Below are 15,328 nucleotides of genomic sequence, written 5' to 3' on the forward strand. Positions count from 1 at the left end.
ACATTCTGCATTCTCTCGTTTCCTTCTTTTTGAAAGGTATGTTTTATCTGTATAGCATGTAAGAAACAATAGTTTTCACAGTATGCTAGTGCATGTGACAATAATAAATCAAATCAAAATCACTACAGACCATGAAATACTTCTTAAATTCAGTCACTGTTACACTGCAGCAAATGCAGTCAAATTATGTACAGCAAAATCCCACTAACAGCACTGAAACAATGACCATATCACCTGATTTAGCAATGTCAGTGGACGGATAAATATTCATCAGGAGACTGGAGAGAATACTCCTGCTCCTTTTCGACTGGTTTTTAGGAAGTTTTTGAGTCCACAGCAGTGCCTAGGGTTTAACTTATCGTCTGGAAGCCAGCCAAGAGCGCAGCACTCTCTCAATCCTGAACGTGGATTGGATCAAGTGTTTAAATCCCTGGTGTGGAACTTGAAGCTAGAGCTTCCTGACTCATACAACAGCATTACTGACAGTATTACAGCTGAAGGTAATTGGCAGAAGAAATTGAGAAGAGCAGGAGAAATTCTTTAACACAATGAGTAATGATCTGCACATATTCCTTGAAAAGTGGTTTGAATCAGATTCAGTAACTTTCAAATGAGCATTGGATAAATACTTAAAGAAAAAAAATTGCAGGATTATGTGGAAAGATCAAGGATATTTTGGAGTAATTGGATTGCTTTTTCAAGATGTTTTTGACCAAATGGTCTCCTCCTGCGCTATATGATCCTATGAAAAATTATTACTTGTCTTGAAAAATCTACAACTATCTTTCTGAAGTTATGACTGGGGTTTCTCATGGGACTGTGAGAGATCGTTTGCTGGGATGGCCCTGCATAGAAAGCTTTGAATATCACTGCTCAATTGCATTACGTTGCCAGGAGAAACACTTTAAACACTGTTGGTCTTTCCAAATTTGTCTAATAACAACTCCCTTGAGAAATTTCACTATGTTAAAAGCACTATATAAATGCAAATTCTTGATGCACCCATTCTAAATTCAGTGATTAAAAGCAACTACATTTGGCAGGAGATTTGCTGAATCTGTTTGATATCAACCCTGTTCTGACTCCAGAGCAGATTACAAGCCCAGGCAGGTAACTCACTTCCTTGTTATTCAGTTCCAGGACAGCCAGCCCCACCAATGCCCCAACACATTTAGGGTTGAGATCCAGAGCCCTTCCAAACGCAAGCCGAGCTTTCTCCAGTTTACTCAGCTTCACAAAGCAGTGGCCCATTCCCAGTCGCACCTCAGCTGCGGAGACAAGGAACAGGAGTCACAATCTGATAAAGTTAATCCATCAAACGCTTGTGTGGTTTCTCCAGTAGGAAGTGGGGCATTTGAAGGATTTTATCCAGCAAATTAGAAAAAGTATTTCCACTGGTCTTAGAGTGGGTATCTGGAGCACATAAATTTAAATTCATCATCATAAGAAGAAACAATACTGGAAGCAGCTAAAAAGGGGATAAACAGTTGAAGAATAAAAATTTTGAAGGATCTGGAGAGAGATAAAGCTGTTTCAGAGAATTGGCACAGACATGACAGACCAAATGGCCTCCTTCTGTGTGCAAAAACAGTGATTCAATGTGTTTATTGACAATTCATGTAATTGAGGCAGAAGTAAGTGGAAAGCCAGCATGCATTCCCACCTCCCAATAACTAAACAAGCTGCCTCTGCTGTAAGCATGTATTTGCAGTCTTCACATTTGTCCCTTCTCCACCTGGCAGCATCCACAAAAATACTGCAGTATCTACTCAAGATTTTCTCAACAGCACCTTCCAACCAACAACTTCCACCATCTTAGATGCATAAGGGCAGCAGGTGTATGAGAAAACCACCACCTCCAAGTACGTATCAGCATGACGTGGAATTTTATCTCTGTTCCTTCATCATCACTGGGTCAAACTCCTGAAACCCCCAACCCTAACAAAATATAGGACATCTTCACCACTTGGACTGCAGTGGTTCAAGAAGGCTCACCACCACTTTTCCCAAGGGATAATTAGGAATGGGCAGTAAATGTTGGCCTTGCCAGCTATAACTACATCCCTGGATTAAATGGTGCTGGTTTAGAACATGATAGGGTTATGATTCCCCCTGTGAGTTAGTTACTCTCCATTCTGGACTTGTGTGCCAAGTATTGCCACATCATGAGGTAGAAAGGTTGCAACTCCTCGTAAAAATACAGCTTGTAAAAGGAGAGGGAAAAGGTGGAAGTTGCTATTGTTACGGTATTAGCATACGGTCTTCTGATCTTAACTCAGTTGGCATGATAATGAGGGGCACAGATCAGCTAGGTAGTCAAAATCTTTTCCCTAAGGTAGGGGAGTCTAAAACTAGAGGGCATAGGTTTAAGGTGAGAGGGGAAAGTTATAAAAGTGTCCAGAGGAGCAATTGTTTCACATAGAGGGTGGTGAGTGGCTGGAACAAGCTGCCAGAGGTAGTAGGTGGGTACAATTTTGTCTTTGAAAAGCATTTAGATAGTTACATGGATATGATGGGTATAGAGTGATATGGGCTGCAATTGAGGTTATCTTAGGGGTTTTTAAAAAAGGGTGGCATGGACAAGTTGGGCCAAAGGGCCTGCTTCCATGCTGTAAACCTCATGCCTCTATGGCAGATATGGTGCAGACCAGGGTGAAGAAGAGGGAGAATGAATATTGCTTCAGACCGAGGAATAAAACTTTGGGAAAAGGGTTACACACACCGACTATTCTTCAGATCCAAGTGGACACATAAAAAGAGAATGCTTACAGTCTTGAGAGGGTTATTTACCATCCCGCCTATCTGGACAGAGAAGGCTATTTAGCTGCTGAAGCCTGATCCAGCAATTCAATTATATCATGGACCTCATTTTCAATAAGATATTTTATAATTTATGCACTCAATCATTATTGAACAATTTCAGGTCCTTTGTTTTAGACAGCAGATACTGTTATGTTGTCAATTCCAGCTCTTAAAGACCCTTTTCAGTTCCTCTAATTGCCTAATCCCTTTTGCTTTACACCAAATCTTTGTTTTTTCATTTTCAGCACTTTCTGCTTTTAATTCTGATTTCCAGTAGTATTTTACTTTTGTGCCAATTACATTCACCCCCCAATCACAGATATGCAAGAGACATTCTATCCCTGTAATTTAACTCTTTAAACTTCAAAATTATTCTGGTATTGTGTGCTGCAGCCCCTCCAGGCCAATATATCTTCCCTGTGGTTTGGTACCCAGAACTGAAGGCAGCTCTTCTGGTGTGGTCAAACTAACTTAAATGGGGAAATAGTTTTTAAATATTGTTATTTAGATTGTCAATTTAACTATCTAATCTTAGCCAGAGAATCACTTGCTTCTTTTACTGCTCCCATGCCATTAACTGGTGCTCCTAAGGATCTATCCATGCCTGGCTCCACCTGCTTCTCATCTACATGCTGCCCTTTGGTGACATCACCCAAATGCACACATTAGTGCATTTGGGGCAGCATGGTAACACAGTGGTTAACACAGCTGCTTCACAGCTCCAGGGACCTGGATTTGATTCCTGGCTTAGGTCACTGTTTGTGTGGAGTCTGCACATTCTCCTCGTGTCTGCATGGGTTTCCACCGGATGCTCCGGTTTCCTCCCACAATCCAAAGATGTGCGGGTTAGGTTGACTGGCCATGCTAAAACTGCCCCTTAGTGTCCTGAGGTGCATAGGTTAGAAGGATTAGCAGGTATATATGTAGGGATATGGGGTTAGGGCCTGGACGGGGTTGTGGTCGGTGCAGACTCGATGGGTCAAATGGCCTCGTTCTGTGCTGTAGGGTTTCTATGATTCTTAGTTTTCACGTGTGCACTAAAATATGCAGCTCTACCTCACCACCACCTCTTTCAACTCCTCCACTGTTGCTAAATTATCAGACCACTTAGCTGACATCCAGTACCAGATGACCAGAAATTCCTCCAAATAAATATTGGAAAGACTGAAGCCATTGTTTTTGGTTCCTGCTTCAACCTCTGCTCCCTAACTATCCAGGCCCTCCCTCTCCCTGGCAACGGGCTGAGATTAAACAAATTTGGTGCCGCATTTGATCCTGAGATGAGCTTCTGAACAAATATTTGTGCCATCTCCAAGACTGGTTATTTCTATAACCAGAATCTCATTCGACTTTGTCCCAGTCTCAGCTGATCTGCTGCTAAAACCCTCATCCACACTTCCATTATCTGCTAGCTCGGTTATTCCATTGCACATCTGGTTGAGCTCCCACATTCTACACCCTGTAAACTTGAGGCCATCCAAAAATCTGCTGCTCATATCCAGACTCACAATGAGTGCCGTTCTCCTCTCACCCCAACAATGGCTTTGTTTCAAGCAACATTATAATTTTTTAATTCTGATCTTGTTTTTAAACCACCCCATGCTCCCCGCCCTCCCTTTCTCTGTAACCTCCTCTAGCCCTACAACACAAACCCCAATCCCGTGGATTTCTTTGCTGCTCTAATTCTGGCCTCTTGTGCATTCCCTGTTATAAATGCTCCACCACTGCTGGCTGTGCTTTTAGTTGCCTCGGCTGTAATACGATAGAAGTACAATTTGTCATTATTTTACAAAAGGAAGACTCCCTCACATTAATCCAGAAAGCCACACCACGAAGAAAGAGATAGCAGCTTTTGGGACACTGGAAAATTTCTAATCTTTAGATTATTTGAACCCTGAATACAAATTCACAAACTGCCACAGTGGGAATTAAACTCATGTTCACGGAGGTTAGTCCAATGACATAACTATTGCCACACCATACCTGTCTACAGGTGTGGGCTTGTCAGTGACAGATTATAAGTTGATGCACTCAGCAATGGGTAGCCAGCAAATGTCACCAGGGATAGGTGTGATGCTACTTATGGTGTGAGGTGGTTTCAAGCCAATTTAGTCTTGATCGTACAGTTTTATTTGCAAGCAATTCATGTTTAAACAAACCTGTTTAATGCATCACAGTTTAAACCCTCTCACAATCGTTAAAGACAAATTCATTGGCATGTTTAGTGGCCAGTTGGGGGATACATTGTTGTTAATCAAGTCTACCTCAAAGAGCCCACGGCTGGGTGCATGGAGCCACTCCCTACCTGGGCATCCAGGATTGGTCCGAAGGGCTTTCTTGTAATAGGCCAAAGCACCTCTGTAATCTTTCTTGTTGAAAGAGATACAAGCTTTGCCTGTGGAGGGAAAAGAAAGAGTCACTCAACAGATCAATATGTTAACTTGGAGGGTGTTCAAATTGCAGCTTGTGAGTCACCTGAAGCATAGCAGTCCAGCCAGTCAAAATCCACATCCCAATATTTATAATTTGCTCTGTTTCATGGGGAGTTTTAAGAAAACACATTTAACAATGTTCCTACATTGGAAGATAAATCCTAAACCAAAACTGCAACATCTCTTAGTACCAACATATAGCCACTGATAATATTCTCATCTTGAGTCAGAAAGCTGTGGGTTTGATACTGACCCCAAAAGTTTGAGTGTACAATAAAGGCCCACATTCCAAACACAGCACTAAATAAGCACTGCAGTGTCAGAGGTGTTGTCTTTCAGGTTACTCACTGAACCAAAGACCTATCTATCCATCCTCTCAAATGTGTTATACTCCAGTGAATCCCCAGTTAATGGTCACCACCTATACACTTACTAATTATAGCTAATTGTAAGTGAACGTAAAATATCAACAACGCTATCTGAAGAACAGCAGGGATGTCCTGATGAGTATAAACCCTTTAACATCTAAAACAGATTACTTGGTCATTTAGCTCAGTGCTGCTTGTAGCTTACTTTGAGCAAAGATTACTGCACTTGACAACCGCAAATTAGTGAGACATGACATGGTGGCCCCTCAATGCTCAATCGAACGCCATTTATGCAATTCACAAAGAGCTTGGACACTCCCCTGACCTAACTGCTCATAACCAACTTTTTTTTTGTTCTGGAGGGAGAAGGACCTGCCTCTTCTCTCATCCAGAACCAAGATCCCATTGCAAACCTCACTTTAAGGGAGTTCTTACCCAGGAGTGCAGGGATGTTATTCGGTGACTGATTCAGCACAAAGTTGAACTGTGCCTCAGCTTGGTCCATTTTATCCCCCTCCAGCAGACAAAAGCAGGCTCTTCCCAGCAAGTGATTCTGAAGACAAGCAATGAGAACAAATCAGGGCAAAATATCTTTCAAGCAGAAAAAAAATTAACTACATTGAATTTACAGCACAGAGACAGATTATGCTTCCCAACATGTCCACACCACTGTTCATGCTTCACTTCATCCCATCCCAACAGTGTAACTTTCCATTGCTTTCTTCCTCATGTTTTTATCTAGCTTCCCCTTATACAAGTCTATATTATTCACCATTACTAACTCTGGCAAGTTCCACATTCTCACCTCTCCCAGGGTAAAGAAGTTTCTCCTGAGCTGCCTACTGTACTTACGAGCGATGAAGGGTCGATTGGCTGGACAGCTGGTTTGTGATGGAAAGTGACGGCAACAGCATGGGTTCAATTCTGTACTGGCTGAGGTTATTCATGAAGGCTCTGTCTTCTCAACCTTGCCCCTCACCTGAGGTGTGGTGAACCTCAGGTCAAAATCATCAGCAGTCTGCTCCCCCCCTCAAAGGAACAAGCTACCTACGGTCATCTGGGTCAATGGCCACTTTATCTTTTTTTACGAGTCATGATCTTATGTTGTTGGCCCGGGTTCTGGTTTCCTCCATAAGTGGAAGCACCTTCTACACTGAATCTCTTCATAATTTTAAAGACTATCTGAACAAGATATTGGGACTTGCCTTTCAGAATAAGTATTGCAAATGTTTCTCGACATTGTTGTTGAGAAATGAGGAGAATCAGTTATTGTTGGCTCATTCAAATGCAAAGTATTTTGGGATCCAGTCTACGAATAATTAGAGACATGATGTGTGGTGAATGTAACATGCCTGGTTTCCAAAGCCCTCTACCACTGGGTCTGTTGTAGACTCATTGATTAGAGTTTGATTATCATTGGACAAGGATGGCAGAATGTGAACTAGATGTACCCTGTTCTTCTTTTAATCAAGTAATTCCAAAGTCCCTAGCAGGTTCAATTTTGTTCAGATTGATTTTGGTAAAACTGGACCAGGAAGAAAACTGTGGGTTCTACTGTTTGGTCCAAGAGACGAGATATTTGTTGAGACCAGAACATATTCAGCTATTTTGTCAGCCGGAGGATTTGGTTGACCAGACATCGCAAAGACTATTGAGTTGATTGGTATCACAACGCTAAGACCATAGTTTAGATTTTACATTCAGTGAAATTTTAAACACTAACATTTAACTGCTTTCAATAAGCTGGTACTGCTGGTATCAAGATATTGAAAGGGAAGCATGAAGTGTTTATATAGACAGCCCAATGGCAGTATGTTACTGTACTAATCTAAAGCAGTGTCAAACGTGCAGGGTAGAGGTTAGCTGAAAATTTTAAAGCTTTTTTTAGCCTTGGGATTTAAGGACTAAATGGGGAAAGGACAAGGGATGGAAATTGGGGTAGGGCATTTTCAGAGAGAGGACACAGGGTCTTTAGACATTGTTGTATTCTATATTGTACCTCAGCATTGCACCTCACCATATCACACTGTACCTTGCCATATCCCATCATACTGCATCTCAGTGCATGCTGCACTTCATCATAACACCCCTCACATCTGTTGTAATCGTACCTGGTCGTACATAATGATTTTGTCGGCCATGGTATAAAGCAAGGTGGCCTGCGTGATGAGCTCTTTCTTTGCATCTTTGTTCTTCTCTTTCCGAGCCTGCTGTACATAGTAAGCGGCAAGAGTGTCCAGACATGTCATCTGGTCTTTCTCATGATCTCGGTAATCCAGGTTTCCATCGATACGAGCGGCTTCCAGCAGCTTCACGAAATCTTCTGTCTTTCCTTGCTTGAAGTATTCGAGCTTTAAGATATGAAAGGTTTTATTTTGAGAGAATAAAAATTAATTTTCAGCATCCTGAAACTGGGTTATAAGTACCTCCAATTCAACTTGGTTTTGGTTTCTGTTACCAATAATCTCTAGCGTTTTGGAAGGTCATAATGATAACATCCATAGATATTCCCCGATCTAACACAGGACAACAGCATCTGCATACAGCTATTACATCCAGCAAAAACACAGTGCAAGTTTTAAACCAGACGAAATAAGATAAAGTTGTCCAAAATTGACCAATGGTGCCTCAAAACAATACATCAAGGACAATAAGAAATTGGACCTTGGTTTCTTTGCTAAAAAGACAATGACTAAAATAATGTAGATATCTGTTGAATATTTTCCTACAATATTGTTGATTTATAGTAGTAATTTAAAAAAAAGGAAGAGGCCATTCAATTTCTCAAGTCTTAGCCATTCACTGAGGTCCAGGCTAATCCTCACTCCATCCACCTGACTTGACTCCCTAAGTCTTAATATCCTTGGCTAGCAGAAAAAAGTGACTGATCTCAGATTTAAAATTAATAATTGAACTAGCACCAACATTTCTACCAACCTTTGCATGAAGAATTGTATCTGAACTTCTCTCTTGAACAATCTAGCTCTAATTGTAAGGTGAAGTCTCTATCTTGGACTTCCATCTTCTCCAACAATTTATTCATACATGAATGACATACCCATTACAAATCCATGCCAGTACTCTCACACAGGGTACTTGTCCATTCCATCACTCTCCCCCTGATGCCACATTCAAGTCTGCTTGATTGGCACACCATCCACCAGCTCAAAAGTTCACTCCCTCTAAGACCAGTGCACAGTAGCAGCTGCGAGGTGCATTGCAGGAATGTGCCAAGGCTCCTCCGACAATTCTTCTCAAACCCATGAACTCCATCACCCAAAAGGAGAAGGGCAGCAGCCACATGGGAACACCACCAATTACAAGTTCCATTCCAAGCCAGTCACCATTCTAGCAAGGAAATATACGATCATTCCATCAATTTCGTTAGGTTAGAACCTTTGATTTTGAATATTGGCACATGTATTAGTATACAGTGAAAAGTATGGTTTCTTGTGCACTATACAGACAAAGCATACCATACTTAGCGAAGTAAAGCAAAGGGTGCAGAATGTAGCGTTACAGTCATAGCTAAGGTGTAGGGAAAGGAACAACCTCCCAAACAGCACTGTGTATGTACATGTACCACATGGACTACAATGGTTCAAGAAGGTGGTTCACTTCTTAACGGTAAAACTTGCCTTGTTCTCTTATTTATCAAATAATAAATCTAAGAAAGCTGTAAGCTTTCTTAACAGCTGTCCTGCCATCTTCAAAGATTTGTGAAAATACATCCACAAGTCTCCTGATTCCTGCACACATTAAATTGGACCATTTAGTTCATATTGCCTTTCCCATTTTCGCCATTAAAATGCTTCACTTCACATTCCGCAATGTTAAATTTCATGTATGTCATGTATCGATCCATTTCACCTATGTCCTCTTAGATTACAAGGTTTCCAAGCTTTGTGTCATCTGCAAACTTTGAAATTACGCTCTGTATAACCAAGTCCAGGTGAATAAAGTTTTATAGTTAAAGTTTAACCAAAAAGATCAGTCGGTCTCAGAGAACGCCATTGTGTATGTCCCTTCAGTTTGAAAAACCACCATTCACCATTATTCTGATATCTGCTTTAGCCAATTTTGTTAATCATGCTGCCATTGCCTATTTGATCGCAAACAAATCTATTATTTTGTGCTCCAGTAAATGCCTTTCGAAAGTAAATACAACATTATTCACATAACCCTCATATACTCTCCCATTACTTTACCAGAGAATTCAATCAAGTTAACCTGACATGAATTGGCTCTAACAAATCCACCTTGGCTGTAATTTATTGACAAATATTCTTCCAAGTGACAATGAATTTGTTCTTCTAGACATTTCCCCACCACCAAGGCTCACTGGCCTAAAACTAACAGGTTTATCATTTTTAAACACATATCAGACACTTATAATCTTCCAGTCCTCTGGCACCAATCACATATCGAAAGAAGTTTGTGGTCAGAGCTTCCGCAATTCCCCTGGTCACCTCACAGGCATTCCACCTGGATCAGGTGACTTTTCTACTCTGAGTGCTGCCAGCCTTTCAGGCACCTCCACTTTATCTAATGCAAGCTGACCCCAGCATACCTTCTTGTTCTATGTATTTAAAACTGTTAACTTTTTTTAAGCACTCTAACAATGTTCTATTTCAATCTCAATTACATTCTACACCCTCTCTTGTCCTTCTCTGCTATGTACTCAATGGACAGTATGCTTTGTCTATATAGCTTGCAAGAAACAGTACTTTTCACTTATACCAATACACGTAACAATAATAAATCAAATCAAAATTGATGTCAGATGTTTGCTGCGTGTTTATAATAATCATCCCGCTTTACATCTCTGTAAGAAATAGTGGAATACAAACCGCCAAGGCCATCCATATGTGAAGTTGAGTGTGTTCCTGTTTGAGGATACTGATGACTTCATCTCCCTCTGGTAGTTGATCAAAGTCAAGTTCAATGACCTAAACAAAAAACAGTGAAATGTAGATTAGCTGAGATTATCCTCCATTCTTTAGCAAACCATCAATTTGGATAATAGTGCCACATTGTTTATGTTACTGGAACAATAATGCAGAGATGTGGATTGTGTGACCCGGAGGCATGAGTTTAAAGCCCACCATGTCAGAAGGAAAGGCTACTTACTGCCAGTAATGATGACATAAAACCCATTCAGTTCACGGAGGTGAAACAAATCTGCCATCCTTACCCGCCACGGCCTATATGTGGCTCCAGTCTAGCAGCAATGTGGACTCTTGCTAGGTCCATTAAAATGGCCTACCATGTGACTCAGTTGTGTTCAAGACAGTTCACCACCACCTTAAGGGTAATTAGAGATAGGCAATAAATGTTGACCTTACCAACAACAGCCACATCCCATGAATTTTTTTTAAAAAAAATCGCCTCAGCATCACTTAACTCTGCCAGCAGAGGTATTGATTAAATAAAATGACTGGCCAATCTTTGCATTCCTAGATTTTCAGAAAAAGTGTGTTTTTGCTCTATTTAATTAATATAGAGGAAAAGGGAGAAAATCTGAAACACTTACAGAAAATGGAGCTAATTTTACAATGCTGATATTTGTAAGAAAGGCTAAAGTTTCAGGTGGGTATGTTTATTCACAACCATTTGCATTTGCAGAGTACCTTTGTCAAAGAGGCAACTCAAAGCAGAAAATTGACAATTCAAAGACTGGGTAATAGCCAGATTAGATTAGTGACAGCAAACAATAATCTGCATTTCCATAGCATCTTTAACAGAGTGAAATTTACCAAGGTGCTTCAAAGGAGTGATTAGTAAACAAAATTTGACACTGAGCCGCATAAAGAGCTGTTAGGATAGGTGACCAAAATATTGGCCAAAGAGGAAAGTTTGGGCATGTTAAAAAAAAATAGCTGGAAAGGTGTAGTCAAGGAATTCCAGAGCTTGGGCCCCAGCTAGCTGAAGGCCTGACCGCAAATAGTGGAGTAGAGTGAGACCCTGGAAGGATTTTAAAACCAGGATGAGATGATCTGTTGCCAGACAGGGAGCAGAAGAGTGACACGTCAACACATGCCAACTCATACAAGGCTATCAACAAAGATGCAATTCTTAACTAAAATTAAGCCTCACTCAGTCTCAAAATAGAAGACCCAAATCTCAGGACTTTTTTCTCGCTTGAAGCATTCTGTTGTGCCCCCTCCTGCCGTCTCTCTCTTTCTCTGTCACCAGCAAAAACTAGAATCTCTATCCTTGTTATACCTCCCACCCGGGGATTAAAGCAAATAAATAAAATTAAGCCTCAGGAGGCCAGGCTACTGAGCTGTACAAAAGGCTAAGTGGCACACTCCAGCTTTCCACAAGAAATCTCCTCATTGTTAGTAGCTTTCTCTTGTCTTATGAGATGGTCAGGCTGACAATAATGCAAAAGTGTTTGGACACAAGTGGTAGTTTTGGATACCTCAGGTTTATGGAGAGAAGGTTTATGGAAAGGAAGACGATGAAATAATTGAGAGTGGAGATAACAAAAGAGAGAAACACTTGCATTTATCTAGCGTCTTTCACAAGCTGAGGCTATCTTAGAGTGCTTCACAGCCCATGAACAACTTCTGAAGCAGTTTAAGTCACGCTCGGCTAGCGAATGGGTTGCACAGGTAGTCCTCTATCATCTCAATGGGATGCAAGATTGAAATCAGACTTGTGTACTAACTTTGGCCCCATGAATAAGCTCGAATATATTTAATACATGTCAAATGATTCATAACGAATTACAGAAAATGCTTAATCATTCATATATTAATAGAACTGTCAACTGCAAATGGCAAAAATGAAATAAATATTTATGCTTCAACTGACACAAAAGGAGTATATGGCTCTAACAGTCAATGTTGTGTGTAATCAGAACACCGCACAATGCCCTTGTTTTACGTGTATATCACTTTAGTAATACAGGTAAATAAACGAAATACAGATACAAACCAGCAGAACCTGGCAACCCTGCATTTGAGCAATGGTTAACGGTTAACAAAATATTCCACAGGCTGCATGCAGAACCCAGGTGAGCAACACCGCGCGGCCCTGTCGCCGCCAATCGGCAACACCGCATGCCCCCGTCGCCGCCAATCGGCAACACCGCACATCCCCGCCGCCAATCGGCAACACCGCACATCCCCGCCGCCAATCGGCAACACCGCACATCCCCGCCGCCAATCGGCAACACCGCACATCCCCGCCGCCAATCGGCAACACCGCACATCCCCGCCGCCAATCGGCAACACCGCACATCCCCGCCGCCAATCGGCAACACCGCACATCCCCGCCGCCAATCGGCAACACCGCACATCCCCGCCGCCAATCGGCAACACCGCACATCCCCGCCGCCAATCGGCAACACCGCACATCCCCGCCGCCAATCGGCAACACCGCACATCCCCATCGACAACACCGCACATCCCCATCGACATACCACTTGTCCCTGCTGCCAATCGGTAAACCATATGTCCCTGCTGCCAACTGGCACACCACACATCGCTGCCGCCAATCGGCACACCACTTGTCCCCGCCAATTGGCACACCGCTCGTCCCCGCCGCTAATCGGCACACCGCTCGTCCCCGCCGCCAATCGGCACACCGCTCGTCCCCGCCGCCAATCGGCACACCGCTCGTCCCCGCCGCCAATCGGCACACCGCTCGTCCCCGCCGCCAATCGGCACACCGCTCGTCCCCGCCGCCAATCGGCACACCGCTCGTCCCCGCCGCCAATCGGCACACCGCTCGTCCCCGCCGCCAATCGGCACACCGCTCGTCCCCGCCGCCAATCGGCACACCGCTCGTCCCCGCCGCCAATCGGCACACCGCTCGTCCCCGCCGCCAATCGGCACACCGCTCGTCCCCGCCGCCAATCGGCACACCGCTCGTCCCCGCCGCCAATCGGCACACCGCTCGTCCCCGCCGCCAATCGGCACACCGCTCGTCCCCGCCGCCAATCGGCACACCGCACGTCCCCGCCGCCAATCGGCACACCGCACGTCCCCGCCGCCAATCGGCACACCGCACGTCCCCGCCGCCAATCGGCACACCGCACGTCCCCGCCGCCAATCGGCACACCGCACGTCCCCGCCGCCAATCGGCACACCGCTCGTCCCCGCCGCCAATCGGCACACCGCACGTCCCCGCCGCCAATCGGCACACCGCTCGTCCCCGCCGCCAATCGGCACACCGCTCGTCCCTGCCGCCAATCGGCACACCGCTCGTCCCTGCCGCCAATCGGCACACCGCAAGACCCAACAGCACGGAGCAAGGTCCTATGGACAATCAGCACATCGCAAGTTCCCATGACCAGTCTGACACTGCAGATTCCCGAGTCAATCAGTGCACAACAGAACCCCACTGGCACAGAGCAAGATCCCAGAAGCAGCAGTATGACCACTGCATAATCTAGATTTATGGATATAGTAGCCCCAGGAAGACTTGAGTAGCCACTGGACATTGGGACGAGGTCGGGGATTGGGCGGGGGGAAGAGAGAAAGAGTGGACACACACACACCAAGGCGACGGGGGTGCGGGGGGTACACCGCTCTGTGTATCTGAGCAAAGGGGGTGGAGAACTAACATACTGAGGGCGGGGGTATAAAGTTGGGGGAACTCCCCGTCCCCGGACAGCCGGGCTCCGGGTGAAGTGTGAGCGGACAGCGCCTGGTTGCTGGGCTCCCTCTCCCGTTCCAGGACTCCAGCAGCCGCTCTGGATCTGAGCCCGAGCCGGAGGCCGCGGCTATTTCCCCGACTCCCGCGGCCACGCTGCCCCCAGCCCGGGCGGATACCCCACTCCCCCCGGAGGGGGAGACTCTCCCCGGCCTCCCAGTCCCGGACCCCCCGTCCCCGGTCTCACCTCATCCGTGTCCCGGAGCGGGATCTCGATGGAGCCGCGCGACAACATGGCGGCCCCGCTGACCCCGGAGCCAGGCCCGGAGAGCACTTCCGGGGCAACGGGATGGACCGGAAACCGGGGAGGAGGGAGAGCAACCCGGACACACTGACAGGAATCCAGGCCCACAGACTCAGAGCAACCTAGACACACACACAGCAACTCAGACACACTGACAGGAATCCAGGCCCACACACACACAGCAACTCAGACACACTGACAGGAATCCAGGCCCACAGACACAGAGCAACCTAGACACACACACAGCAGCCCAGAAAACACACAGAGCAACTCAGACACACACAGGAATCCACGCACACACACACAGAGCAACCTAGATACACACATACAGAGCAACCCAGATACACACACACACACACAGAGCAACCCAGATACACACACACACACACAGAGCAACCCAGATACACACACACACACACACAGAGCAACCCAGATACACACACACACAGAGCAACCCAGATACACACACACACACACAGAGCAACCCAGATACACACACAGAGACCCAGACACACACACAGGAATCCAGGCACACAGACACAGAGCAACCTAGATACACACACAGCAACCCAGACACACAGGAATCCAGGCGCGCACACACAGAGCAACCCAGACACACTGACAGGAATCCAGGCACACACACACACAGCAACCTAGATACACACACACACACAGCAACCTAGACACACTCACAGGAATCCAGGCACAGAGCAACCCAGATACGCACAGAGCAACCCAGATACACACAGAGCAACCCAGATACACACACACACACACAGCAGCCCAGAAAACACACAGAGCAACCCAGACACACTCTC

General features: G+C 44.9%; 1 protein-coding gene across 1 annotated transcript in view; it reads right to left on the bottom strand.

Annotated features, from left to right (window-relative positions):
* ctr9 (CTR9 component of Paf1/RNA polymerase II complex) overlaps nt 1-14,564 on the bottom strand; it is a 54,714-nt gene extending 40,150 nt beyond the window's left edge. Inside the window, exons 1-6 of the mRNA XM_080190081.1 lie at nt 14,454-14,564; nt 10,453-10,551; nt 7,714-7,953; nt 6,038-6,155; nt 5,108-5,197; nt 1,120-1,268 (exon numbers count right to left, since the gene is read on the bottom strand). Coding sequence (XP_080046207.1) covers nt 1,120-1,268; nt 5,108-5,197; nt 6,038-6,155; nt 7,714-7,953; nt 10,453-10,551; nt 14,454-14,501 — 744 coding nt within the window. The 5' untranslated portion in view covers nt 14,502-14,564. The remainder of the gene's footprint in view (nt 1-1,119; nt 1,269-5,107; nt 5,198-6,037; nt 6,156-7,713; nt 7,954-10,452; nt 10,552-14,453) is intronic.
* Between the last annotated feature and the right edge of the window lie 764 nt (nt 14,565-15,328).

This window comes from Carcharhinus amblyrhynchos, chromosome 6 (assembly GCF_965287045.1).
Source record: "Carcharhinus amblyrhynchos chromosome 6, sCarAmb.v2.hapA, whole genome shotgun sequence".
In the NCBI taxonomy this organism is placed as follows: Eukaryota; Metazoa; Chordata; class Chondrichthyes; order Carcharhiniformes; family Carcharhinidae; genus Carcharhinus; species Carcharhinus amblyrhynchos.